Source organism: Erpetoichthys calabaricus, chromosome 10, assembly GCF_900747795.2.
Source record: "Erpetoichthys calabaricus chromosome 10, fErpCal1.3, whole genome shotgun sequence".
NCBI classification, from domain to species: domain Eukaryota; kingdom Metazoa; phylum Chordata; class Cladistia; order Polypteriformes; family Polypteridae; genus Erpetoichthys; species Erpetoichthys calabaricus.
The window spans coordinates 20208598-20235795 of record NC_041403.2 but is presented as its reverse complement, the minus strand read 5'-3'; the positions used below and the strand labels follow the sequence as shown (position 1 = coordinate 20235795).

General features: G+C 40.5%; 1 protein-coding gene across 2 annotated transcripts in view; it reads right to left on the bottom strand.

The window, feature by feature from the left end:
• The window catches only part of il23r (interleukin 23 receptor), a 197280-nt gene that overhangs the window by 74804 nt on the left and 95278 nt on the right, over positions 1-27198 (bottom strand). For both annotated transcript variants that reach the window (XM_051932709.1, XM_028810984.2), the window contains 4 exons: positions 27028-27187; positions 24086-24165; positions 21014-21221; positions 1840-2016 (listed from right to left, as the gene is read on the bottom strand). In XM_051932709.1, coding sequence (XP_051788669.1) covers positions 1840-2016; positions 21014-21221; positions 24086-24165; positions 27028-27187 — 625 coding nt within the window. The remainder of the gene's footprint in view (positions 1-1839; positions 2017-21013; positions 21222-24085; positions 24166-27027; positions 27188-27198) is intronic.

The following is a 27198-nucleotide window of genomic DNA, read 5'->3' as shown; positions in this document are numbered from 1 at the left end:
GTTAGTTTTGACAAAAAAGAAGAAGAAGACTGAAAAATCATCTTGCATTTTGGATTTTGTTGTTTGCTTTAATTACTGCCCTCTCCACTTACTGAGTGTCATTACTTCTGTCTTCCCCTTAAAACACATTCATCACTGCTATTAATTTTGGCAAAACATCTTTCTTTCTTTCTTTCTTTCTTTCTTTCTTTCTTTCTTTCTTTCTTTCTTTCTTTCCATTTGACTAATAAGCCAATCTCCAACTCTCCTGGACTGAAGTGTGGCAGCTTCCTTTATGCCGGACCCAGAAGAACTTCCAGTGCTATCACACTACCTCCAGGAAGCACTTCCAAGTCAGGCGGAACCTTCTTGTGACAAGAGATCCTGCCTCTAGTAGATCCCCCGAGGACCCCAACAGGGCTGCCCACCAAAAGTACAACTCCCATGCAGCTCTGTAGGTGTCCACAGGGGAGGCACATCAGAGAGATGTTACTATCTCAATGGACTAGGGGAACACATGGCCCTGGGAAGCAGTTTCCCCCTGTCTATCCATCAAAATGGCACCCCGACTGCGCAAGGTACCACTAATGAACCTGGTTGGGATGCCTGTCCACCCACATCCTTCCATTAAAAAGGCCTCCTGGTCAGGTAAGGAACCATCCATCCTGACAGGGATACCAGCCAACCCATGTTATGTATTACAACACACATACTGGAGTTTACCAGTAGATCCTCAAGCACTTTTATTTTTTCTCTTGTAGCCCTTAACTTCTTCTTATTATTATTTCGGCTGCTCCCATTAGGGGTCGCCACAGCGGATCATCTTCTTCCATCTCTTCCTGTCCTCTCCATTTTGCTCTGTCTCACCCATCACCTGCATGTCCTCTCTCACCACATCCATAAACCTTCGCTTAGGCCTTCCTCTTTTCCTCTTGCCTGGCGGCTCTATCTTTAACATCCTTCTCCCAATATACCCAACAGCATCTCTCCTCTGCACATGTCCAAACCAATGCAATCTCGCCTCTCTGACTTTGTCTCCCAACCGTCCAACTACACCAGCTATTTAATTACTCCCACTACACCATCAGCCACAATTTTCTACCATTTCACACCATTTCTATCTGTCTGCCTGTATAGGACCTTCAGCCTGGGTCATGGGGGTACCACCAAAACCATCAAACAGTAGGATGCCCGTGGTCTTTTCTTGATCTCACCACTTATTCTCTTCTTTCATTGTCCTGCCACTTTCTGTGATTTCTTCTCATCCTCTTTTATGTGTGTCCACCCAAGTCATTTTCTTAGCATTTAGTGAAACTAAACTCCTACACTTTGCTGACTTACCTCATTGTTCTGAGTACTCTTCACACACCCCACACATTACAGATTTGCCTTTATTGCACTACAGATAACAATTTTGATATCTCCAGCAAAATGTTAAAGTCATAATAAGAAAGTTCAAGCAAAACCTGCTCCAGATACCTGCTAATTAAACTTTCAAAAAACAGGGGGAAGCTAATTGATTTTTTTCATTTTTTTTATTTATAATTTTATTGTGCCAATCTATATATTTATTACAAGGCTCTAACATTTTATTTGCAGCTATTAGAGCACCAAAGTAAATCTATATTGGAGACAATTATTTTTTTGCTATTTTTCATTAAAGTTTTCATTTCTGAATGAAAAGACTTTAATTGTATTGATTGGTTTCTCATCCAGAGTTGTCTTTTAAAGTCTTCTCATTCAGCTTGCTTTAAAAATGATTAGCGGAAGTTAATGGAGAAACATCACCTCCTGCTGGCCAGAAAATATAAAATCTCACAGCACTTCATTTGAAATGTACACAATGAATGAAAAGCTCACCTTCAGCAAATGCAGAGGTTTTTCTTGCTGGCACCTTTTTCCAAGACATCTGCTCATCCCTGCCGTGCCACTCGATGATGTACCAGAGGACTGCTGAATATGTAGATGGATTCCACATCACATGCATTCCCAGTTTCCCAGCTGAAGTGACACCGGTAATCACTGGTGGTGAGCAACCTATCAAAAGACATAGCATGGTTCAGATCATTGAAAGTGAAATTGTTCACATTCTGACGTAGTAAATTCACAGAATTTAGGAAAACGGGTAACTTAATCATGTGAAAGACAACACGTCCAAGGATTATTGTGATAGGAGAAAATAAGCAGGAAATGATCTGATGAACTTAGAAGTGTCTTAAGAGAGTACTGTTAAGTGAAAGACTGGCGAGAGTGTCTATTTGACTTGAAGGCAGGACTCTTGACCAGTGAATGATGGGGAGTGGCGGGTCTTTAGGTCAAAAAGTCACACCCATGAGTCTTTAGGTCTCCTGTTTATGTCCATGTGGATAATTCTGGAAGTAACTATTTCATAATACTTCAGCAAAATTGCTTTTGTTTTGGATATTTTAAACAGGTTACTGGATGATAGACATGTGGATTTCAAGTAGGTGACACAAGTAATGTGAGATTTTGTTTTTTTTCTTTTTCCATGGAGTTTTTTTACCTTGTTTTTGTGTTTCACATCACTGGTCACAATTAATAGTAATAATAATAATAATTCTTTGCATTTATATAGCGCTTTTCTCATTACTCAAAGCGCTTAGCAATTGCAGGTTGAGGGCCTTGCTCAAGGGCCCAACAAAGCAGAGTCCCTTTTTGGCATTTTACGGGATTCGAACCGGCAACCTTCCAATTGCCAGTGCAGATCCCTAGACTCGGAGCCACCACTTTGACTACTCTTATGTCATAAACTTTGTTTCTTTCCATTGTACATGAAAATGAGATTAAAACCTTTTCTCTGCCACCACTACAAAGTAAATGTGGTCACAACCGTAATTCGTTCCTAAACTCCGGACACGGCCCGATTTGGTCGCGACCCAAACGTAATTTCCCCATAAGATTGTATGTAAATACAATTAATCCGTTCCAGACCTTACGAACTGTATGTAAATATATATTTTTTTAAGCACAAAAATAGTTAATTATACCATAGAATGCACAGTGTAATAGTAAACTAAATGCAAAAACATTGAATAACACAGAAAAACTTGAACAACAGAGAAAACTAACATTGAAAGAGTTCATGCTAGACCCTTACGAACCACTCGCTGTAAACACTTTTTTTATGAGTTTTAAGCACCCATGGTGATTCAAACCATCCTCTACTGGCTTTAAATTCCTCACCTTCGCTACTCGAAGAAGGATTTTTTTTCAGCAAATCGCCATGAATCTTCCTGGCTTTCTCGCATATGATCACCTCACTTACGTTATCCCCTGCAAGTTGCTTCTCGTTCAACCACACTAACAACAGTTTTTCCACCACTTCCAGCATTAGAGGCCTCTGCTTGGTTAACATTGTAACTCCTTTTGCAACATCAGCTGCTTTGTTAGGCCCTGTATAGGCAAACAAAAGAAAATGGGAAATCACTGGCGCGTACAAATGTGCGTAGGGAAACTGGCCGCCAGTGTTTTTGTTCGCCACCGGAGCATGTGGTTGTGAACAGATGCAAACTTTTTGCAAACTTTTTGATCGTAACCCAATTTGTACGTGTTCAGAAACGTTCGTGACCAGAGGTTCTTCAGTAAGTCACATAAGAGAGAAACCAAGTCAGTGACAAGAATGGCAAAACAGAAATTAGAGTCGAAGGCAGAAAGGAGTTCAATGAAATAAACTGACACCTGGCACTACTGCCTACTTGTCTGAAAGGTAACGAACAGCGAATTGTTTTAGAGAATTTTATCCAACTGACAGACTGATGCAATGATCAATGTCACGTGGTGAATCCTACCACATTGTGTAAACCAGGGGTGGGCAAAGTCAGTCCTGGAGGGCCGCAGTGGCTGCAGGTTTTTGTTCCAACCCAATTGCTTAATTAGAATTCTTGCCAATAATTTAATTTCATGGCTTGTTAGTGCTTTAGCTTTGCTATGTCAGGTCATTCTCATATCCTAGATTTTCTTCCCCTTTCTAAGGATATCATCCAAATGATCTGAAGTCTAAAACCGGATGAGTAATTCTCAGTCCTTCACTTTTTTCTCTTCACTTTCCTTCCAAGTATTTAATTAAACCCAATAGTGCATGATAAATACACACAGAGATGTAAATGAAAACAAAATAAATGGAGAACTGCTGGTCTCTTTTGTCATTTGCATCTTATTGCTAATAAGGAGCAATTTTAAAACCAAGACTACAGCTGTTTAAGACTAAAATAGGTAATAAGGGTTCAGAATCTTAATGAGCGAGGCAGCAAAAATGAAGCAGAAGTGTTACTTGAGCAATAAGTGCTTCTTATTAAGCACTTAGGATGGAACAAAAACCAGCAGCCATTGCAGCCCTCCAGGAATGACTTTGCCCACCTCTGGTGTAAACAAATAATGCCCCAGTAAATAAAAATAAAACAAACTAAAATGATAAGAAAAGCTTCACAACAGAATCTGAACTAAACAAAACCATAAAACAACTCAATGTCTACACAAAAACACAATTGGTCAACACCAAAATCATTCCACCCGAAAAAATCGGTCACCTTTCTAGGTTTTGGTGGGCTAAATCCCTTTCTAAAATTAGGATTTCTCTATCACAAAACCATTTCAGTGAGATATCAGATTCAGTGAAGAACAGTGGTTTGAAAAATATTGTTGATTTTTTTAAAAATTTTGTTTTGTGGCTGAAGTATTTGTCATGTGCAGAATATTGTTTGAAGTATATTCTGAGATAAAATGGTAGTCTTTCATGTTTTTAACATTAGTTTTGGTGGAAACAGCAAGGGCTGTGGAGTCGGTACACAAATCCTTTGACTCCGACTCCAACTCCTCAATTTCTGGTACCTTCGACTCCAACTCCTCAATTTCTGGTACCTGCGACTCAGTGGCAACTGCACTAAGACTACAAGGGAAGCTTCGCTTCCTCTACTATGTCAGAAAATAAATGCTCATATATGCACTGTCGTATTTATATTGGTTTTAATAAAAGTGCGCTAGAACGCATTCAACTTCATGACTAGCTCGTTCAGAATCAAGTATTTATTGTAGATTGTTTGACGTGATTTTCTTGTCATACATTTCCGTGCAGCACAGCGTGTTAAACCCTCCTGAAGCTCAGCTTCACTGAAGCTCTATGGGCAAGCACAGAGGAGCTTTTTTCACTGAAGAAAAGCTGGATGGTAATTGGATAAATGCACCAAAATCGTCACTTCCAGGGAAGCTCAGCTTCTCTGGGAGTGAATGGAGCAGTGGGCGGGCCAGGACGCTGGGCTGCTGCATGATGATTGGAGGAGCTGTTTAAAGGGCGGGACCCCTTTTTTGATTGACAGCATTTGAAAGTGTGCTGAAAAGTTATGGCCATTTCTTTGACTCAGGGAGAATGAGATCTGAACTTCAAGTACTATATTCAGATCATGACTTACAGGGGAGCAGGGGTAAGCTGTGTGATTTCTTGGTGTTTTTTAAAGACATGGAGTTGGATAGTGCAATGCCTCAGTTATACAAGCTGTTGTCGTTAGTGGCAACAATTGACGCTACATCAGCAGATGTAGAGAGGAGCTTCTCCTGTTTAAAACAGGTCAAGTCATACACCCGCAACACGATGGGCCAAGATCGTTTGAGCAACCTTGCTCTCCTGGCCATTGAGAGGAAACTGGTTAAGTCCCTGGAAAAGACGGCCAATTGGTACGACAGGGTCACAGACCATTTTCTGCAAAAGGAACGGAGGGCAGAATTTACGTACAAATAACATAATGAATTTTATGATGAAGGCCTAATATGAGCTTCCCTTGTTTCAAAAGCTAGCAGCCGCCACTGCTCCGACTCCTCTGTTTGTAATTAGACTCGTAAATTTACTGTGCTGATTGAAAGCCCACAACATACAAAATACAAGGCACCTCATCATGGCCTGCGTGAATCACCAGGCTGCTTTTTAGCACTTTCCCCTGTTAAAAGTCGGGTTTAAAGTTTGTAGCAACGTTGTTGTGGCTGAGTAACGTTAAACCGAAGACTAAACTTACATAAGTAAAAACGAAGGTATATTGTGATCAAAAATAGTTCAATCGAATCAGTATATGTGAAATTGAACTTTAACATGTTATATTACAATTTACATTTAGTCAGAGTCAGAGTAGTGCGACTCCCTTAACCCAATATTTGCTTCTGACTCCAACTCCGACTCTACAGTCCTAGAAGGAGAAGGAACCCAGAATCAGATATTTGCTACTCACTTTTTGCTCTCATTCAATATTTTTTCTTATTTGTTCAAAATAGCTAGGAATTCATAATTCAAAGACTAAAAAGATGCCCTTTTCCTGTCCATAAGAGAGACAATTGTCATTTAAATGGTTTTTACTGAACTTCGAAAAGGCTAGGTTGGTCCACCTCTTGTCTGGACCAGGTAACAGATAAGCAAACGTGAAATCCAAGTTGTGCGTAGTAGAAGAAAGAGCTTGGGAGACCTTTGAAAATGCGTGTCACAATTTTCTTATGATTACTAAAGTGGAAATGTATGAGGAGCTAGTAGAGAGGCGTTGCTTTTTATACACTGTAACTACAATAAAATACAACCTATTTTTGGTATAGCGAGCACCACTAAGTGCAGCTGCAATGAGCTTTGAACAATTCTCAGAATTCAAGTACAGATTACACTAATTACTAAATACAGTGTATTAGGGCTACATAAAATGTCAATCTTGTTTGTTTTAGTATTGTGATATTGGCGTTTGGTTGGCGCCGACCTGACACAGACTGACACCAGAGGCACGGGTAAAATAAACAAAAAGATGTATTTTTTCTTCAGCCGTGGGCCACATCTTCCCTGTGTCCCACAGGCCCTACGCAGTCCTCAAAACACATACAAAGAGAAATCACCCCAAATCACACTCTTTGTCTTCCTCCACTACTCCTCCCAGGCAGCTTTGTCCTCCTCCTCCCGACTCTGGCACCCTGAGTAGTGGCTGCAGGCTCCTCTTATAGCCCACCCAGAAGTGCTGCAGGTACTCATTGACCTACTTCCGGCTGCACTTACAATACAATACAAGACAATTTATTTTTGTATAGCCCAAAATCACACAGGAAGTGCCGCAATGGGCTTTAACAGGCCCTGCCTTTTGACAGCCCCCCAGCCTTGACTTTCTAAGAAGACAAGGAAAAACTCCCAAAAAAAACCTAGTAGGGAAAAAATGGAAGAAACCTCAGGAAAGGCAGTTCAAAGAGAGACCCCTTTCCAGGTAGGTTGGGCGTGCAGTGGGTGTCAAAAAGGAGGGGGTCAATACAATACAATACACAGAACAGAACAGATGGGCCCAGATGGGCTCGTTAAGCCATGCAGCTCTATGCAGCTCCCCCTGGCGGAAGCCAACCAGGATGATCTCCAGTGTTCCACGAAAGTGGCCCAGATGCAGCCCAGGGGGGCTGCCAACAAAGGTTCCGAGGAATGTAGCGTGGCTCCCAAGATCTGCTCCCCCGGATCCAGTGACAAAAGGGCATCACAGCCAGGCATGGGTCCCGGCCATCCGCCACAATATATATAAGAATTGTGTTTATTTGACTTTTTTCAGTATAAAATATCTATACCTGAAGAAGAGTGTCCTGGCTGCATCTGCAAGGATGTCACCAATCTCGACACTTGACCCTTGAGGAGGTGGGGGTACCTGTTACTCCTGAGTTGCATTTCAAAAAGAAAAAAAGAAAAAGGAAGCATAGAACCGCCATGATCCTTCATATCAAGCACTGCTATTACTGCATTCAAAGGCATCCACGGATCATTGTGGTTTATCCAGTCACACACAGCAGTAAGGGATTTAGGACGTTTCATCATCCACATCCCAGGGCTGTCAGACTGCTTTCTGGAGGCATCGGTGAGACTGTTTGGGTTCATACTTCGAATAGTTTGTATTGTGGTTTTCTGTCATTTCAGCATTTAGGACTTGGCCAGCTTTCATCCATTTCTCAATCTCCGCAGTTTCCATGATTTCATTGGACTCTTTGTGTATAATATAGTATAGTATAACCGAACACCAGCAAAACCAAGGAGCTGGTGGTGGATTTTAGGAGGACCAGGCCCCTCATGGACCCCGTGATCATCAGAGGTGACTGTGGGCAGAGGGTACAGACCTATAAATACCTGGGAGTGCAGCTGGATGATAAATTGGAGTGGACTGCCAATACTGATGCTCTGTGCAAGAGAGGACAGAGCCGACTATACTTCCTTATAAGGCTGGTGCCCTTCAACATCTGCAATAAGATGCTGCAGATGTTCTATCAGACGGTTGTGGCGAGCGCCCTCTTCTACGCAGTGGTGTGCTGGGGAAGCAGCATAAAGAAGAGGGACGCCTCACGCCTGGACAAACTAGTGAGGAAGGCAGGCTCTATTGTTGGCATGGAGCTGGACAGTTTCACATCCATGGCGGAGCGATGGGCACTGAGCAGGTTTCTGTCAATAATGGAGAATCCACTGCATCCACTGAACAGTGTCATCTCCAGGCAGAGGAGCAGCTTCAGTGACAGACTGCTGTCACCGTCCTGCTCCACTGACAGACTGAGGAGATCGTTCCTCCACCACACTGTGTGACTCTTCAATTCCACCCGGGGGGGTAAACGTTAACATTACACAAAGTTATTGTCTGTTATACCTGCATTGTTATCACTCTTTAATTTAATAAAGTATATATCTGTCTATCTAATAATGTTTGTTTGTTGTTTTATAAATTACAGTATATATGTTTTCTGGTTAAGACAAGGGAGTACAAGAGGGGTCAGGGCCATGTTGGGTTTTTAATTTCTTTTTCTATTATTGTACATAAGTGTGTCCTCATCTGGATCGGAGAATACTGAGGTAAATAAATTTCTACAAGACTGATCTGAATCATTCCATCTGAAAAATGGATTTACAGTTTTCTGACGAACCAGAAACAATACATTCGTGTGGGCTCTCAGACTGTCTCTGTATTAGTACACGTGCCCCTCAAGGCCATGTACTTTCCCCTCTAATTTACTCCTTGTACGCCAATGACTGGAGGGCCACTGATTCTTCAGATAAAATCATTAAGTTCGCTGATGACACCACCACCATTATTGGTCTAATTACAAATGGCAATGAAACACATTACAGAAAAGAGGTATCTCATCTTGTGTCACAGTGTGCTTTTGAACCTAGAGTTCAATACCACCAAGACAGTGGAAACAGTCATTGACTTTCACAAACAGCAGTTTTAACCTCTCCCACTAGAAATTTACGATTCTGCAGTCCATATGGGTGGAATCCTTCAGGTTTTTGGGCCCAACTATCACAAACTCTCAGCTTGGGACATTAACACCACTTCCATCACTTAAAAGCACAGCAGCGACTGTACTTCTAACACCAACTAAACAAACTAAATATTTCCCAGCCAATCCTAGTTCAATTTTACAAAGCCATAATTGAAAGTGTAAGCACATTCTCCATTGATATCTGGTTTGGTTCAGCAACAGCTCTCTCCAAATCTAAAATATTGCTTGTTTTGAGGTGTGCTGGGAAAATAATTACATCAGTGGCAGACCAGTATGCATCTCGTGTCACCAACCATGTCAAAACGATCACCACGGACTCATCTCATTCAGCTCATCACTTATTCCAAAAACTCCCTTCTGGTAAATGCTTCAGGACCATTAAAACTAAACACTAACAGACACTTCAATAGTTTCTTTCCCAGAGCCATAGCCCTCTCACATCAGTTACTTACCCTGTCTTCTTTATATATTCATGCATTCTGTCAGATACTTATGAAGGTGTGTGTGTGTAAAGTGGGAGGTCGAGCTTTTAGTTACAGGGCCCCTAAACTGTGGAATGGTCTGCCTGCTACTATAAGAGATGCCCCTTCGGTCTCAGCTTTTAAATCCCGGCTGAATACTCACTACTTAAGTTTAGCATACCCTGACTAGAGCTGCTGATTTACTGTACAGACTGCATCTCTGTAGTTAGTCATTAGCACTAAAACATAAGTAACATGATATTTATAATTTGATACTAACCCTCACCTATTCTGTTTCTCTTCCCGGTACTCAAATGTGACACTTGGTGCCACGGCCCACCTGCCAAGTTGTTTTGCCTGCCTAAGGTAAAGTCATCCCTGATGGAGGATTGCAGGAATCATGGGAAACAGGGGTCCTTTCATCGGATTGGCTGGCCCAGCACTGTTTCAGCTGTGGAATGGCCAAATGGAGGAGGTAGCTTGATGGTTGAGGTCTCCAGGACTCTAAACAAATCCAAATCTTATTATGTGATATCATCTACTGTTAAATTCTGCTCCATACTTCTAAAAGTTTTATTTTTATACTGTACTGAGGATTTGTTCTGTTCTGTGTATTGTACTGTATTGTATTGTATTGACCCCCTTCTTTTGACACCCACTGCACACCCAACCTACCTGGAAAGGGGTCTCTCTTTGAACTGCTTTCCCAAGGTTTCTTCCATTTTTTTCCCTGCAAGGTTTTTTTTGGGAGTTTTTCCTTGTCTTCTTAGAGAGTCAAAGCTGGGGGGCTGTCAAGAGGCAGAGCCTGTTAAAGCCCATTGCGGCACTTCTTGTGTGATTTTGGGCTACACAAAAAATAAATTGTATTGTATTGTATTGTACAGTGTATGTACAATGTGGCGTATGGCTGACACCATTGCCCTCCCGGGATGCCTGGAGAATGGAAGGACCAAGAGAGGGGCGGAAGAGGGAAGCCCCCCGGATTGCATCGGGGCCAAGGGGTGTCCGGATCATTCTAGAGCAGTGGACTGCAGCACCAGGAAGTGCTGCTGGAAGAGGAACCGAATACATCTGGAGTGCTTCTGGGTGCCCATGCAGCACTTCCGCCACACCAGGAAGTGCTGCAGGAAGTTCATCAGGGGTGCAACATAAAAGGGGCCACCTCACTCGGGAGTTGGGAGGCAGAGGACGGAGTTTGCGAGTGGAGGAGTGAGGGTGGCAGAGAAGAAGAATAAAGAAAGAAAAGTTAGAGAAAGGAAGGACTGAGCCATTATTGTGGGTGATTTGTGCACTGTGTGCTGTAGAGAAGAAGGGAAAAATAAACATGCGTGTTTGGGACATTGTGAGTCTGCGGATCTGTCTGTGTTAAAGGGATGATCTTTCACAACATGTGTGTGTGCACATGCATACATACTGCACACTCACACTTTCATTTGCACATCTTCGTTATAATTGTACTATTCTGCACCTTTGTTTGAAGTTTTTCTTTGTAACTTAAGCTATTTATGTTATTTGTATGTGATGTTATGTTCCGTTATAAGCAGCTCCAAATCTACCAAAACAAATTCTCGTACATTAAGGACTGACAAATAAAAGTAATTCTGATTATATTTCATCCTTTTCCAAAATACCCATTTTTTCACATACTGAACCTTTCATCTTTGACCAACTTGTTTGTTTCTACTGTCGACTGGGGAACTTGAGTGATGTGCAGGTAAGGAATGAGAGGATTAGTACGGTTTGACGTGGCCGAGTCTGCACTTTGCTCCAGCTCAGCCGGAGTGGGAAACTTGCCGCCAAGCATGGTTTTTACAACAGAACTGGTACACAGATGTCAGAGGGGGACATTTTTTGTACACTGGGTGGTTCCATTAGGCACCCATTGTTGGGACTGGGGGTGAGAAGTTAAAAGGCAAATTTCCTGGGTAATCCGGTTACTGATTGTTGTCATGGCTGTCTGCAGGATGTAGGTATTTGCTGTCTTGCAAAGAAGTCACAGCTTTAAAGTTTTTGGCTGGTTGAGTATACAAACAATACAAAGTTGTGATAACAGAACTGCTCCTTCCTCAGAGGACATTTGTATTTACCTGACTTGGAAATTAACATGTTTGACAATATTGGTTTCTAATCAGCAGATCTGTACTCATTAATGGTTGGTAACAATACATTTTGTTAACTTGTGTTTTCATTAATTGTTAAACCCAGGAAATTTAGATCTGCCATTGTTTAAACCGATTGTCCAGGACTGACAAGGGCAGGGACTGAAGGAGATTTAAACTCCTGGGCAGGAGAAGGCACTTCAGGGACGGTCCACCGAGAACACTGCCTAGATACTCGCAGAGAGCACAGGGGCTCGCTGGCAGACTGGGGTACATGGCTGGTGCGACGTGAGAGACACGGACAGCAACACTTACCCCGAGGGAGGAAGAGACTGCTCCACAAGAAGACGGCTGTGGGTCCAGTGAGAGAGGGAAGCTGCATGAAAGGACTGAGCAAAGCTGGCAGACGAGAAGTGAGGCGTGCCTAGGTCTCAGCAACACAAGGAGCCCGGGGTGGGAAAAAAGAACGACGAGGAGACATTGACAGGGATTCCACAATTTGACAAAACTTCTGTTGGGAAACGAGTGTCTGGTGAACACAGTGCATCGGTGGACAGTTGGATGATTAATTGTTGGGGTAACACAGTGCGCAAACTGGACTCTGCACCATTAAAGGTTGTATCCTCCAATTCTTGTTTTTAACAGACTTTTAGTGTGGACTGTGTGTTTTCCTTTTAAAAAAGGAAATTCGTTCCTGATATTTTTTGATTTTGTTATGTTTGTTTATCTTTTTAATGTACTTTATATTGTCTAGTGTAATAGAAGTTACTGTTGCTTTTCCTGAAATTACTGTTGTGTCTTTCATTGTGTGTTTACTCACCACCCAATTTAAAGAAACCTGTGTGCTATTATCAGTAAATTTCAAGAGTTCCCAGTCTCTTAATAAAACTGGGTGGCGTAGTCGGATATTTTAATGCTGTCTAAGTTAGATTACCTGTAAGTGTGACCAGGCACCTGTCACACATATAAATGCATACAGTATTTGTTATAACATATGGAGAACAAGGTGAAACTGATTAAATATAAGGGGAAAGCAAAAATATCTATCCCTAGTTCAATTAAAGAACTGTGGCCAGTTGACAATGGTGGAGATTAAAATTGTGAAAAAGAAAGTCAATAACAAAGTAACAGTCCTAGAGACCTTGGCCCAATGGCCGCCTACCCGCTCCTGGGTTTTCTGTAGTGGCGTCTATACTGCCCGTCCAATCCAATGAGAGAATCTTTCCATACCTAACACTTGAGTGCAACAGGTCTTTAAAAATCCATTCCCTACTCTCTCATTTGGATCTTCTCCTTAAGAGCATGTCATTGGTCTCTAATGAACTGGGGGTGTTGAAATTAATCACATTATCGATGCATCGCGATGCAGATGTGGACGATTCTGCATCGATGCAGTGGCAGATCATAATCAATTATATCATCATGACATTGCTTGGTGATTTTCTAGTTAAAAGGTTGTCCCAGTAGTGACTGTGGCTGGCTGATCTGAGTACAGCACTGCTCCGTGTAGAAGTAAGTCATTTCACTGACGTCACACACTACATCGGTAGAACATGGCGGAGGGAGGATGAGAGAATAAAAATGCTCTAAACATTTTAAAAGCTGATATCTGGACTCATTTTGGATTTTATGAACAGATTGGGATGCATAAACTGGACAGGTTGTATGCGGTGTGTAAAGCCTTACACACAAAAATGTAAATATGTTGGTAACACTACCAATTTAAGAAATCACGTTAGCCATTTAATACCAACACTGGCCAGAGAAATCCCAAACCCAGCACAGCCAAGAATTTACGCGACTCCGTCCACAATACCGCCCAACTCTGAGAAAGGGAAGAAAATAACCCAGGCTGTGGATATCTGTTACAAGAATTTTACGTCAGAGCTGAATAGAGCGGTTCAAGTGGTATAACTTATCAAAAGTAAAATCAGCCTTGTGTGGCTTCCCTATATGTGTGGGATTCCAGAGATCAGCTTCTTACAAATTTATCAAAACCAACATCAGTTTTCAATTTACTTCTCAGAAAACACATTTGAAATGTTTGCCACACCCTCTCAGTTGCGAGAAGCAGATCATAGAATGTTATATAGATTTACTGTCAAATAAGATAGATAGATAGATAGATAGATAGATAGATAGATAGATAGATAGATAGATAGATAGATAGATAGATAGATAGATAGATAGATAGATAGATAGATAGATAGATAGATAGATAGATAGATAGATAGATAGATAGATAGATAGATAGATAGATAGATAGATAGATAGATAGATAGATACTTTATTAATCCCAAGGGGAAATTCATATTTCACAAATAATGCAAAGAGTACGCGACACGTGTTTCGCCCTTATTTGGGCTTATGCGGGGATTGAACCTCGGATTGTGTTTCAGACTACAAACGCTATGAATATATATATATATATATATATATATATATATATATATACTCTATATATATAAAATTCTAAGCCTAAAAGTGCAATGGTGTCAATGTCAATTTATTTATATAGCACATTTAAAACAACATAGTAATGCTGTGGCCAAAGTGCTTTACAATAATAGAATAAAAGAGAAACAAAACAATTAACATAAAAACATAAATAGAAATAATATATATGAACATAAAATAAGATACATAATAAATAGAAGTAATGTTATATAATCACAAAGAGGAAACCATCAGTATTACTGAAGGTCACGGAATGCAAGTGAATAGAAATGAGTCTTTAATCTTAATCTTTAAACTCCTTTATGTGATGAGGTAAAGAGTTCCACAGGCGAGGAGCAGCAGCTGCAAAAGCCCTGTCCCCCTTAGTTTTACTCTTGGTACTTGGGACAACCAGAGACAACTGACCAGAAGATCTAAACACTCTAGATGGCTGGTGTAAAACACACAATTCAGATAAATAGGCAGGAGCAAGCCCATGTAAAGATTTAAAAACTAGCAGCAAGATTTTAAAATCAATTCGAAAACTGACAGGCAGCCAGTGTAAAGAAGCTAAAATAGGAGAAACAGAGTCATACTTTCTTGCCCCAACCAGAAAGCGAGCGGCAGCATTTTGGACCAACTGTAACCTGCGGAGGGCGGCACGGTGGCGCAGTGGGTAGCGCTGCTGCCTCGCAGTTGGGAGACCTGGGGACCCGGGTTCGCTTCCCGGGTCCTCCCTGCGTGGAGTTTGCATGTTCTCCCCGTGTCTGCGTGGGTTTCCTCCGGGCGCTCCGGTTTCCTCCCACAGTCCAAAGACATGCAGGTTAGGTGGATTGGCGATTCTAAATCGGCCCTAGTGTGTGCTTGGTGTGTGGGTGTGTTTGTGTGTGTCCTGCGGTGGGTTGGCACCCTGCCCTGGATTGGTTCCCTGCCTTGTGCCCTGTGTTGGCTGGGATTGGCTCCAGCAGACCCCCGTGACCCTGTGTTCGGATTCAGCGGGTTGGAAAATGGATGGATGGATGTAACCTGCGGATCAGGCATTTGCTAATCCCAGAATACAGCGAGTTGCAGTAATCAAGGCGAGAAAAGATAAATGCATGAGTAGCTTTCTCAAGAGCCCTAGAAGATAAAAAAAGGCTTGATCTTACCTAAAAGACGAAGTTGTAAAAAGCAACTCTTGACTACAGAATTTACTTGTTTCTTAAAAGAGAGGTTACTATCAAAGATAACACCACGATTGCGGACTTGAGGTTTGGAAAAGACAAAGAAAGAGCCGAGAAGTCCAACACCAATTTGGGCTTTAGCTGATGGACCCACTATAAGCACCTCCGTTTTATTTTGATACAGATCAAGAAAATTATTAGCCATCCAGGATCTTAGTTCAGAAAGACAGTTGTGCAGTTGATTCATTGCAGAGTTGCAGACAGGAATATAAACCTGAGTATCATCAGCATAGCAGTGAAAAGAAATATTAAATTTCCTAAAAATCGCTCCAATAGGGTGAAGGTATATGGAGAATAAAATAGGACCCAAAATGGATCCCTGAGGAACACCATATTTAAGAGGAGCAGTAGACAAAAAATAGGAATTTAAAGTCACTGAAAAGTGTCTGCCAATTAGATATGACCTAAACCAGTTAAGAGCAGCCCCTTTAAGCCCAACAAGATGTTCAAGCCACAACAGCAATATCTCATGGTCAATAGTGTCAAAGGCAGCAGACAGGTCAAGGAGGACAAGGACTGCAGTGCCACCTGAGTCAGTAATAAGAGAGATGTCGTTGAACACTTTCAGTAGTGCTGTTTCAACACCATGATAACGCCTAAAGCCAGATTGGTAGATCTCAAATAAATTATTGGACTTAAGATGATCGACCAATTGATTATAAATAATTCTTTCTAGAATTTTAGCCAGAAATGGCAGTTGGTGAGGATTTTAAGCTTTAATTCGGGCTTATTTTAAAACCTACATATATATGTTTGGTATAATTCTTTTCCGAATTTATCAAACTTTAATGTGATGTTGTTAGATTTTCAGCTTATTCCGTTTTTAAATTATAAATTAAAAAATATCAAGAACTCATGTCCCACGAGATTGGACTTTGTGCCAAGAGATTTAACCAAGCTGGAAACAAAAGACAAAGAGTAGGACAGCTGCTGTACAGGCTTTGAAATGTTTGAAGCTCCATGCAAGATACAGATCACACGGCACGGCAGCAGCAGCAAACCAGTAGCTGATCGAGCAAAGAGGAGGTTAAAAAAAAAAAACTGTATTTGTTTTCCATTGTATCACCGTTTAAGAGGAAGTTTCGGAGGAGTGACCGCATCTCCTTGGGGTGCATTAAGCCCCCCATCTTCTGACTTGGCAGTCGCAGTCCCAGTGAGGCTCTATAAAGTTTTATTGCTGTTGGTATAAAGGATCCCCCTGTATTGTTTCCTAACACACTTCTCCTGAATGATTCATTGTCTGAAGTCCACAGTGTTAGTTTGTCAGAGAGAGGATTGTTCATAATATGTTTTATGTGTGGCACCGAAGAGGCAACCTATAAATCTGGAGGGTCTTCCACAGTTCCTGGTGGATCATTTTGAATTGGCTCGGAGGGTTGGTGAGTGTTTTCTAGCTTAGTTCTGTGCTTTTTTGGGATTTCATTGTATTTTCAACTATTCTTGGGATTTCGCATTGGAACGTGTTCACTTTGGATTGCCTTTGCAGTCAACTCCTTTTTTTCTTGTGTGCTCTACAGAGAGTCTTGTATTTTCAGAGCCTTATTGTGAGATAAACCATTTTATTTAAAGGTTTGGTGCTTGCCCTTATTAGTATAGGGGTTTGGTGGTGATATCCCCCCTCCAGGCGGCATTGATAAAAGTGTTTGGGACTATGTGCTTTAAAACTCTTTAGTGTTTGGGACTTCTAGTTTACCACAATTCCTTTATGTCTTGGCACTCAATGGAGTTTCATGTTATGTCAGAGCATTTTCATTAAGAATTAACCTTTTTCCTATTATAAAGATGCTACAACGCCTATTTTGTGTCTGTCCAGGGTGAGCATTTTTGGAAGTATTAGGTGTAAGGTTTCTAAACTCTTTTGGGACTCCCCCCATTAGGATGACACGCCGAACAGCATCCCAAGGTGCGATCACCATGCCTGTGGAAGACAGTTTATCAATTGCTGGGGCAGCCGTGGTCTCCCAACGCTGCAGCAACTTGCAGCTAAAGAAGATCCGGGTCGATTGCGGTCGCATTATAAGAGCTTGCCATTGATGGGTGATGCAAGGAACATTATAAATGCAGGGAACAGGATTACATGGCCACTAACCTGGCCCCGATGCTGCCTGATTGCTGTGTCTGTGTATAGGAGAGCGGTGGATCACGCTACAATAAATAACCTTGCTGTTCTTGTTTCAAGTTGAATAAAGTTGCTTTTGTTAAAGTACTCAGCCTCATGTTTTGGGGTGCAAGACAGAGACTCACGCGTCACACAGAACTTACAATATTTTGGGACTCCTAGTCCATAACAGAATCAAAGTACAAAGACAAAAGCAGATAAAAAAAAACAAATCATTGATTGTAACAAGAAAAGGTTTACTTGCAATTGAAGATGTGAGTTCCAAAATCTGCTAATTACACCTTTTGGTAAAATTTAGTGAACACGTGATTGTGACTTTTCATGCAGTTGGTCATGCGCCGACAATATGTTTGAGCTTTAAAACCTGCTAATTGCAACAGTGTAGTGCTATAGTTTTAGGGATTTAGTTTCAAAATCTGCTAAGTACGGACCCAGATTTTCCTATTTATCTCCAAAATTTATCTTTTGTACATAACTGATTTTGGAACTGAGCTCTTCAATTGCTCACTGTGTCTTACTTTCAGATAATTTAAAGACGCACACCCAGTCTATTTATATGGCTGATGAAGTCAACCACAACACATTCCTTTGGTGTGTTCTGCCATGTTAAAACATCTGAAGTAAATTTACTAAAATTTAACCTGATTAAAACTGAATGTAACTTATAAATGATTTTTATGTAGTTCTGGTCAATTGATTGCAAGCTACACACATGATTAAAGGAAGGATAGGTTGGGTATTTTTCAAGTTGAAGTTATTTCTTCACAATCATGGTAAATATTAAATTGTCACATAAAATTGTGTTCTGAAGTGAAGCACTTTTTATGAATTTTAAAAATACCTTTTCTGTTCATGCAGCTTGCCATGGGACTAAGAGACAAAAGAGTCCATAGGTGAATGCAGCAACCTTAAAACTTATCAAATACAGTTTGTTGATTTTTCAAGCCAAAAATGTTGTCGCGCATTGATCGGCATATTGAGATTGCACACATAGAGTAAAACAGCGTATCCATATTGCTTTAAGGAGAAAAAAATCACAAAGGAAAACATTCTTGTGACATTCAGCCATTTTGAAAGGAGAGTTTTACTCTGCCATTCGTCTTCTTCTTGCAGCAGTGGCCTGGATTCATCTCAGAAAGCCTTTCATCAGGTGCAGTTATTGACAATGAATGCTGATGTCCTGATGTGAACTGCATTCATACTGAATCTGTAGTAGCCACTTGGGTCCAGGGGGAGTCTTCAGCTTTGCAAGTTAAATCAGCGTCACGTAACACGACTGTTTCTTGTGGGGTGTGTCAGATTCACTGATCGCATCACTGCAACATATCATATTACATGACTGCAAATCGTTGGCCACAGTTAAGATTTTGCAGCCCAGCCGTTCTTGCCCATTTTTTTGACAGCCAATAGTGTCCTACCTGACAGAGTAGGTGCTCCACTGTAAGAGAGGATAGCAGGAGCGAGTTCAGCTATCCTTTATTTATTTATTTATTTTATATTTCTTCATGGTACTTAAATCCCGGGACCTCAGACAGATGAGCATCTTTTCTGTTTGTGAGGTTTAAAGCCCTCCTGCTACCCGACAGATCTGGCTCTGTACCGCGATGGGTAAACGGCTAACTGGAGTTGATCCACAGTCTGCCATTTTTTTTTCCATTCTGTTGTGGCATATAAAGCACGAGACATCAGAAAAAGGAGCCTCTCTTCTCTTTGTGAGACTTGTAACAGGTGTGTTTCTGATTCCTTATCGCTACATTTTATGAATTTCCAATTTATGGATGACCATTCATTAGTTGTTGGCTTTTCTGCAAACCTGCATACACTGCCTGCCCCTCAAACCTTTTGACTTAATCTTAACCAATCACAGACTAGTTGGTCTCAGTTGCCAGACGTGTCTCATTAGACGAGTGACTTTACAGGAGCACATCGCCGACTGCCTCCAACTAATTAAGATTATGTAAATGAGTGGAGAAGGACAAACAAACTGCAATTGCCTTGTCTGAGAGGCGGAGTTCAGTCAGCAGGAGGACGGACTTAGATGCTGCCTTCCGGTGAGTGAAGCACTGTGGGTAGCAGGAAGAAAGAGAAAGCATGGTTGTTTTCACTGTCTGTTTAAGTATTTGCACTTCACAAAGTTAAAGGGTTCTTTAGAAATTGTGTGCGTCAAACGAAGCAACGTAAGTTCTGTTCATTTGTTTTTTGGTTTGTATTATAATAGTTACGCTTGTACTTTCATTAACACTAAAACGTTTCTCACCTAAAAGCACTTTGCCTTTAGTTATAAGGTACCACCTAGTGGCCAACTTCAGTATTGCAACTTTAAGATTAATACTGTATTTGTAACGTGATTTTCCTTTATGTGTAATTTGAAAACTAAGAATAGATCTGCTTTATTTTTTATTGTAGACCACACACCCACACTGTCATATATCTGCAAATTAAAGGTTTGGATTTGAAATCTACCTTCCAAGTGTTTTAATGGACACTCTACTGTGAATGCCAACTATTCCTGCACAACCAGAAGCAGTCGTTTAGTTGTTTCTCTATTTCACCTTTACTACTCTATTGGCACGTAGACTTGTCTTGCTCAACTGGAAGAATATTAACTCTCCTATTCTAAGTCAGTAGGTAACTGATGTTATATACTATTTGAAACTGGAAAAAATCTAATTCGCACTTAGAGGATCTGTAACAAAACATTTTCAAAACCTGGCAAAATCTAATCAATAACATTTTAGAATAGGCATTTAAATTGAGGAAGCAGGTTCTCTCCCCTCTTTTACTCCATTTATCTTTATTCATTTATTAATTTATCTATTCACTTATCTTTACTAGCATAAAGTTTTACACTGCTTTCTCAGGGGTGGGGGTTGATTTGTTTTTTTTCTTGTAAAACTTGTGTATGAAATGTTATTTGATTTTAACCAAGTCAATCTCTCTATTATAAAAAATAAATCTTTGAAGGCTTGGAAGGAGACAATACGTGATCTTCTCAGAAGACAATTTGATGTCCCGCGAGAGACACTTTAATGTCACATGAGACAATGCAATGAGACAAAAGGACAGCTGCTGTTCGGGCTTTTAAATGATCGACGTGCAATGTGACAAGCAGAACACGCAGCAAGGCAGCAGAAGCATCAAGACAGCAGCTGATCCGACTGCATCTCCATAGTGTGCGTTCGGTCCCCCACCCCCACCCCTTCACAAACGCGTGCGGCAGAGACGCAAAGTGGCTGGAGTGTAGCACACCCTTGGGTGTAGGGGGTGGGCGAGCGAAGCAAGCAGGGGGCAAAGTAAAAATAAAATAAAAAAAGATTATGTAAATGAAGGCTATAACTAAAAATCGCTGGTAGAGTCAATAACATGACCTAGGTGTAAAATCTGACAGGGCTAATTCATTGTGCGGTTGACAGGAATTACCTTTTGGTTGAAGAGTAACTTGGGCTGTTACTAAGGGTCCCTTGGGATACCATGCTGTCACTTGAACTTGCTTGGTTTCAGCAGGAACAAACATCTTGCACTGTGTTTCAGAGGGCCGACACCTGCAGCCTTCGGTTTGCTTACCATGGTGTAGGTAGTGCACCTGGTATTCTGTAATAATATTTCTGACATATTCAGAGTGAGGATGCTGCAAAATAAATAAATAAATAAATAAATATGAGAAAGAAGCTAAGAAGGACTGGTGCCCTGTCCAGGGGATTGTTCTTGCCCCCTTTGCTAGCTGGGATAGGCTGCAGCACCCCCAGCAACCCTAATCAGGAATACGCTTGTTGGAAATGTGACTGACTGACTATAAAAAAACAAGTCATAACATTTAAATATTTAAAAGTTAAATATGTATATATGTTTACAGTAGGTTGCTTGAATTTATATGTCTACATATTCATATTGACACAAACTCCTCCATGCAGCCATTCATATGACTGCAACTCAACATACAACATCTTTACTTCTCACTTATTTTGTGATACTGCAGCCATGTGCTAAAGTCATTTAAATTATTATTTCCCAACATCAAACAACACTCAGTACCCCAGAATGACAAAGTGAAACATTTTAGGATTCTTTTCAAATTTATTCTAAATAACAAACTGAAATATTGTATTCACACAAGCATTCAGACTCTTTCCACAGACAGCACACACATATTGTTCACGTTTACCACTTGTCCATTGATGCTGTCGAATGTCAATGTATAATCTGACGCCACAGAAAGTTTATTTCCTCACATCAGATTATGTTTATTTTTAAAACATGCAATGTGCTCTGTGCACACTCGACACACATTAATGTGTCTAATATGTTTTTGTAGTAGACTTTTGAACTGTTCATTATAATCAGAAGCGTGCTGTCTGTCAGACAAGGTTAACAAGACCACCTCTGATCTTTACAGTTCTAAACAACTGCCCTACTTTTAGCTCCGTCTTCATGAGGTATTGGATTGGTTTAGAAATGGGACACTCAGTGAGCCGTCTAATGGTTTCCAACCAGTTTTAAGCAAACTTCACCCATGGTTGTCTCCAGACAAACTTTATGTGTTACTAGGGGGCTACCGCCCCTACTTGCTTCACTCGCCATCCCCCCCCCCCCCCACATGGCCTGCACTACATGCCAGCCACTTCGCATCTCTGCCACTCGTGTTGTGAAGAGAGGGGCTGAACGCATTCCAAGGAGACGCGGTCGCTTCTCCAAAACCCCCTCTTAAACGGTGATATAATGGGAAACAAATAGGTTTTTTTTTACCTCCTCTTTGCTCGATCAGCTGCTGGATTGCTGCCATGCCATGTGATCTGCACCTCACGCAGTGCACTTCTGTCATATCACCTATGTCCATATATTCAATATCTTTTCGCTTTTACCTTTTCATCAATATCGCATTGAATTTTGATTTCGTATTTGGAGTTATATAGTGATAACGCAACATATAACTGTCCATGAGTGAATATCGTTTCTTTCTCTGTACAAGAAATGTGTCTCACAATAGTATTAACACAAATGAGAAATGATTTCTCTCGCGGGATTTCACTTTCACCAAACAACAAATCTTTTAATTCTCGCGGATACGCCACTTCATTGGGGAGGAACACTACCTTTTATTTTCCTGATGCCAACACGAATTAGACGATCTACAAGTCTCTGACTTAAAGTTTGAATCCAAACAATATATTCAATCTCTTTTCGCTGTTCCGCTATTTCACCGAGTAATAGTTTCCGTCTGTTTGCGTTCATGTGATCTTTACTATCCTTTTTTTGAGACTTTCGAATTTTTGTACTTCCATTACTCTGTAACCTGCTCTGCATGTGTACTTCGCCAATGTCGCCAACGTTTTGAATTCTTTACGACGTTCTACTTTGTCATCTACTCTTTTTTTTATTCCGGTCTCCGGGCCTGGTTAAATCTTTTAGCACAAAGACTGGACTCGCGGGTTGTGAAAGTGTGTCTTTAAGAAAACCACGTCTCGTCTCCTTCCAACCTTCCAAGATTTCATTTTTTAAATAGAGAGATAAGTCTGGCTTCATGCAGACAAAATCGTCTGTCTATTTTACAGAGAGAATTGGAGGTACGTAATTTCTATAATTTACGTTGTTTGTGTTTATTTCAGGTTATCCCATTAAATGTTTGTTAAAATACTTTTGTCATTGGCCATTTAGTTATTTGCATGTTGGAATATAATAGTTAGCTTTTTGAACTCAGAAAGGTGAAAATGAGCATGACATTGGCAGTAACCAAAGTACAACGTACTGCAGTGCACTGCACAACAAATTTCAGGAAATTTGAAGACGACACCAAAAAATCAGCTCCGGAGATTCCTCACACTGAATGAAATTTCTGACATGACCAAAATTCTTCCAATCGTACGACAAACCTTTCACAAATGCAATTGGGCATCGCAGCCCCTCTCACATACTGCGCATGAGACGAAAGCCAATAAAACTGAAATTTGATCTGACTCAGAAAATTTTTTGCCGACTGCAAAATGGGCATAAATTGTCCGACATTATCAAGAAAAATATCACTCAGTCAGAGTAAGCTCATAACAGATCTTGGCATTGTGAATTCATTTCAAGAAATTGGCATTCTTGCAAACATGATTTTATTGTAACACTGTTGGGGTCTAACTAAATAACATTTTTCAACAAGATATGATTCTTCCACCTCATAGAGTTTTGGCCTGCAATATTTTATTCCAAAAATCACAGCTTTGGTTCACATTTTTGCACCATGTTATACTGATCACCTGTGCTTCAGTTTCAGTTTTGATGGTATCTGTTGATTATTCTCCTGTGTCTTCAGCACTCAAAGGCTGTTGGCAGCCCCTTTATACATCTGGATTAGTAAAGTTGGCACTCCATTTGCTTCGTTTCAAACTTTGTATGCACACACACACACACACACACACGCACACACACTCACTGACAATCTCCCATCTCTCTTCTAGTGCACAAGAATTGGACACTGATATCATTAAAAAGATAATGGAGGAACTTTACCTTCCAAAGTATGGTCACCATTTTTGTCTCTGCATCACGTGTTTCTATTTTTCTCCAAACATCCAACCCCTCAGTTTGTCCTAAAATAAAAAAGTACACATATCAAAAATGCAAAACAAAAGGAGTTCTATGTGGTTTGGCACTTAAGTGATGGCGATGACTGGAAGATGCATTGTGAAGGCGAGTGGAAGTGGTGGATGAATACAAAAGGCAACTTAATGTGGGAGTTAATCAGCTTGGAGATGAATCTTAATATTTTCTATCCTAAGTGAAGTTCTCAAGGAAACAAAATTGAATTACTAAATTAATGTGCTTGAACATGAGACTCTGGCAGAGGCACTCAAGCAGTTCAAGGTCAAGCGTTATTAAATCATAAAGCTTGGGAACAAAATTTAAATTGAGCAAAAAGCAGTTATGGGAGTTGCAAAGAAATGAAAGATCCAATCAAGTTCAGTTTTTTTCAGTTTGTCAAACAAGATGTTAATAGGAGATCATCTTGTCATCTCACATTAACTGGATAAATTCATATTGTTAGAAATTATAAACCTTCCATTTTTGATATACAGCTCTTCCTTGCGATTTGCGAGGTTAAGGGCAAAACGCCCCCACAAATGTGAAAATCTGCAAATATGTTTTAGGCCTGTGATTATACAGTATTCTAAGTTTATTCCACTAAATAAGATACAAAACATTACAAAATACCTAAGATAGAACAATCGCTGCATAAGTTAATCATGCATGTGAGGCTGGCAGCTGAGACAAAAATGAGTGGCGTCCCCCAGACAGAGAGCGTAATTACACAATTTTATTAATGAACTGTAGCTTTTTAAAAACTTTTACTTATAATAATAAAGTTGTGTGTACTTATATAGAAGTAAACAGTAAAAATGATTCATTTTACAAATACAAAAGTAATCCAACAAAACACTAAGCACAAAAGGATAAACACTCACGACGCAGTCCAGTTTCGCTGATGCAGATGATGGCGGTATAGTTATGAATTGAAACCCCATGTGAACAGCCTCCTGAAAGTGATGTGAAGTTTTGTCCTACCATGTTGCTGATGTTAGTGAAGATTTGTAGAAGCTTGGAACAATCCCCAGATTAAGACATTTTCCAACCCAAATGAAATCACACAAACAAGTGAGTACAAGAGAGGAACATAAAATCCAAAGAAAACTGTAATCCAATGGATGTAATTGTAATCCAACTGTGCAGTGAAGTGTTGAAAAAAAGCTAAAGGGAGCCAACTATCTTATGGGTTCCTTTTAAATATTGCTGCACTTCATCTGGTTTCACCCAGCAGTTCTAACGGCAACCAGTAAAGGTGCCCAATGGCTCAGTACTGCTGGGATTTGTAGTCCATTTATGTAGTGCTGCTACAGCATCATCTGAAGTTTTGTGTAATAGATGACAAAACTCGTAAAATAATTTCCATTTAATTATTGATGACAAACTTGCGAATAGGATGATCCACGAATCATAAACCCAGAAACTGAAAGGGCCAACCTGTATTTTTCAGAGTATCTTATTTTTATATATATATAATTTTATTGAATTTATTTGAAGAAAACAACATTGAATACAATCATGTCAAACTTAACAAGCCTCCACCTGAGTGAAAGAGAGGAAAGACTACAACATGAGCAAATCCCCAATATCCCCAATATAAATGCTTATTCTAAGATCTGATTAATTAGATCTTGATATATTTTTAAAAAGTGAGAATTTGACATTTTCCAATTTCAAATAGTACAGAATATCAGTTACCCACTGACTTTAGACAGGTGGGCTGGGATTCTTCCAGTTGAGCAAAATACATCTATGTGCTGGTAATGTAGTAAAGGCAATTACGATTTGTTTGTCCTTCTCCACTTTAAGCCATTCTGGGAGTCCACTGAACTGTTAATGGGTTAGGAGTGATTGGGATACCAAGGCTGTCTGATAGGCACTCAAAGATTTTTGTCCAGAATGATATTAATTTGGTGCACACACAAAACATGTGACCCAATGAGGTTGGAGCTCGATGGCAACATTCACAGGTTGACTCTTGCCCTGGATACATTTTGAACAATTTTAAACCAGATAAAAGTTTTTAAGTTGGATGATTGAAAGCTTTGCAGATATGAAGCTGGAGTATATTGTATGCATGGCTACCTTCCACTCCTTTTCAGAGATATTAAGTGAAAGATCCTTTCCTCAACGTACCTTGGGATCATTTCAGAGTATCCCCATATACTCTATTAACAAATCCATTTAAAAACAAATAGATACAATTCATTACAATTATTCAAAGATCTGAAGCTGAGACACTTCCTAATTTCTACTGTTATTACTAGGTAATGTACAGTGACAGTGAAATATGATTGTTCTTCATTGTGGTTTTGATGCTTGCTAATTTTCTTGACTTTTGTGTTCAGGTCTGTCCTGCTGCCTGGTGCCTGTCACAGAACACTGCTAAATATGGTTTTACTACCCTGTCTGCATTTATTCTGCTCCCCACATTTTTGCATACCTTCTGTAGGTACCTGGAAGGAAGGACAGGCATCTTGGCTGGGATAAAGGAAGGATTCATGCCAGGCCAGGAGGTTATAATGGAAGAAGCAGGTGAAGAAGCAGCTCATTTCCCCACACAACCCTCACTCAGAGCGACAGGGCTGTGTCTCTGGACTCCAACTTCAATGCCACCCTGTGGGTGTCCTAAAGTGGTCCAGCCGTGAGGAACACGTGTTGTGTGGAGGAATAAGCTGCTCTCAGCTCTCATTCCTTCCACTATGGCCTCCTTAACAGGCATGAATCCTTACTTTATCCCGGCCAGGATGCCTGTCTGTCCTTTCCTGATACCTACACTTATCTTTTTTATTTTTGCTTTTTAAAATCACTTTTAGGCAGCATTGACTCTGAAAGGTCCTATATATAAAAATGAAAATGTTGGTTATCACCTGTTTGTGGTGTCCATTCACAGAACGGGTCACTCCAATCACTACACCGAGTTGTGTCCATTAGCAGGCAGCACCGGACACTGAGGTCATATTTGGTCAAGGGCTTGAATTTGTGCTGCAGGTGTACGCAGCTCTTGTTTTCACTTTGATTACCTGTAACCTGAAAAGAAA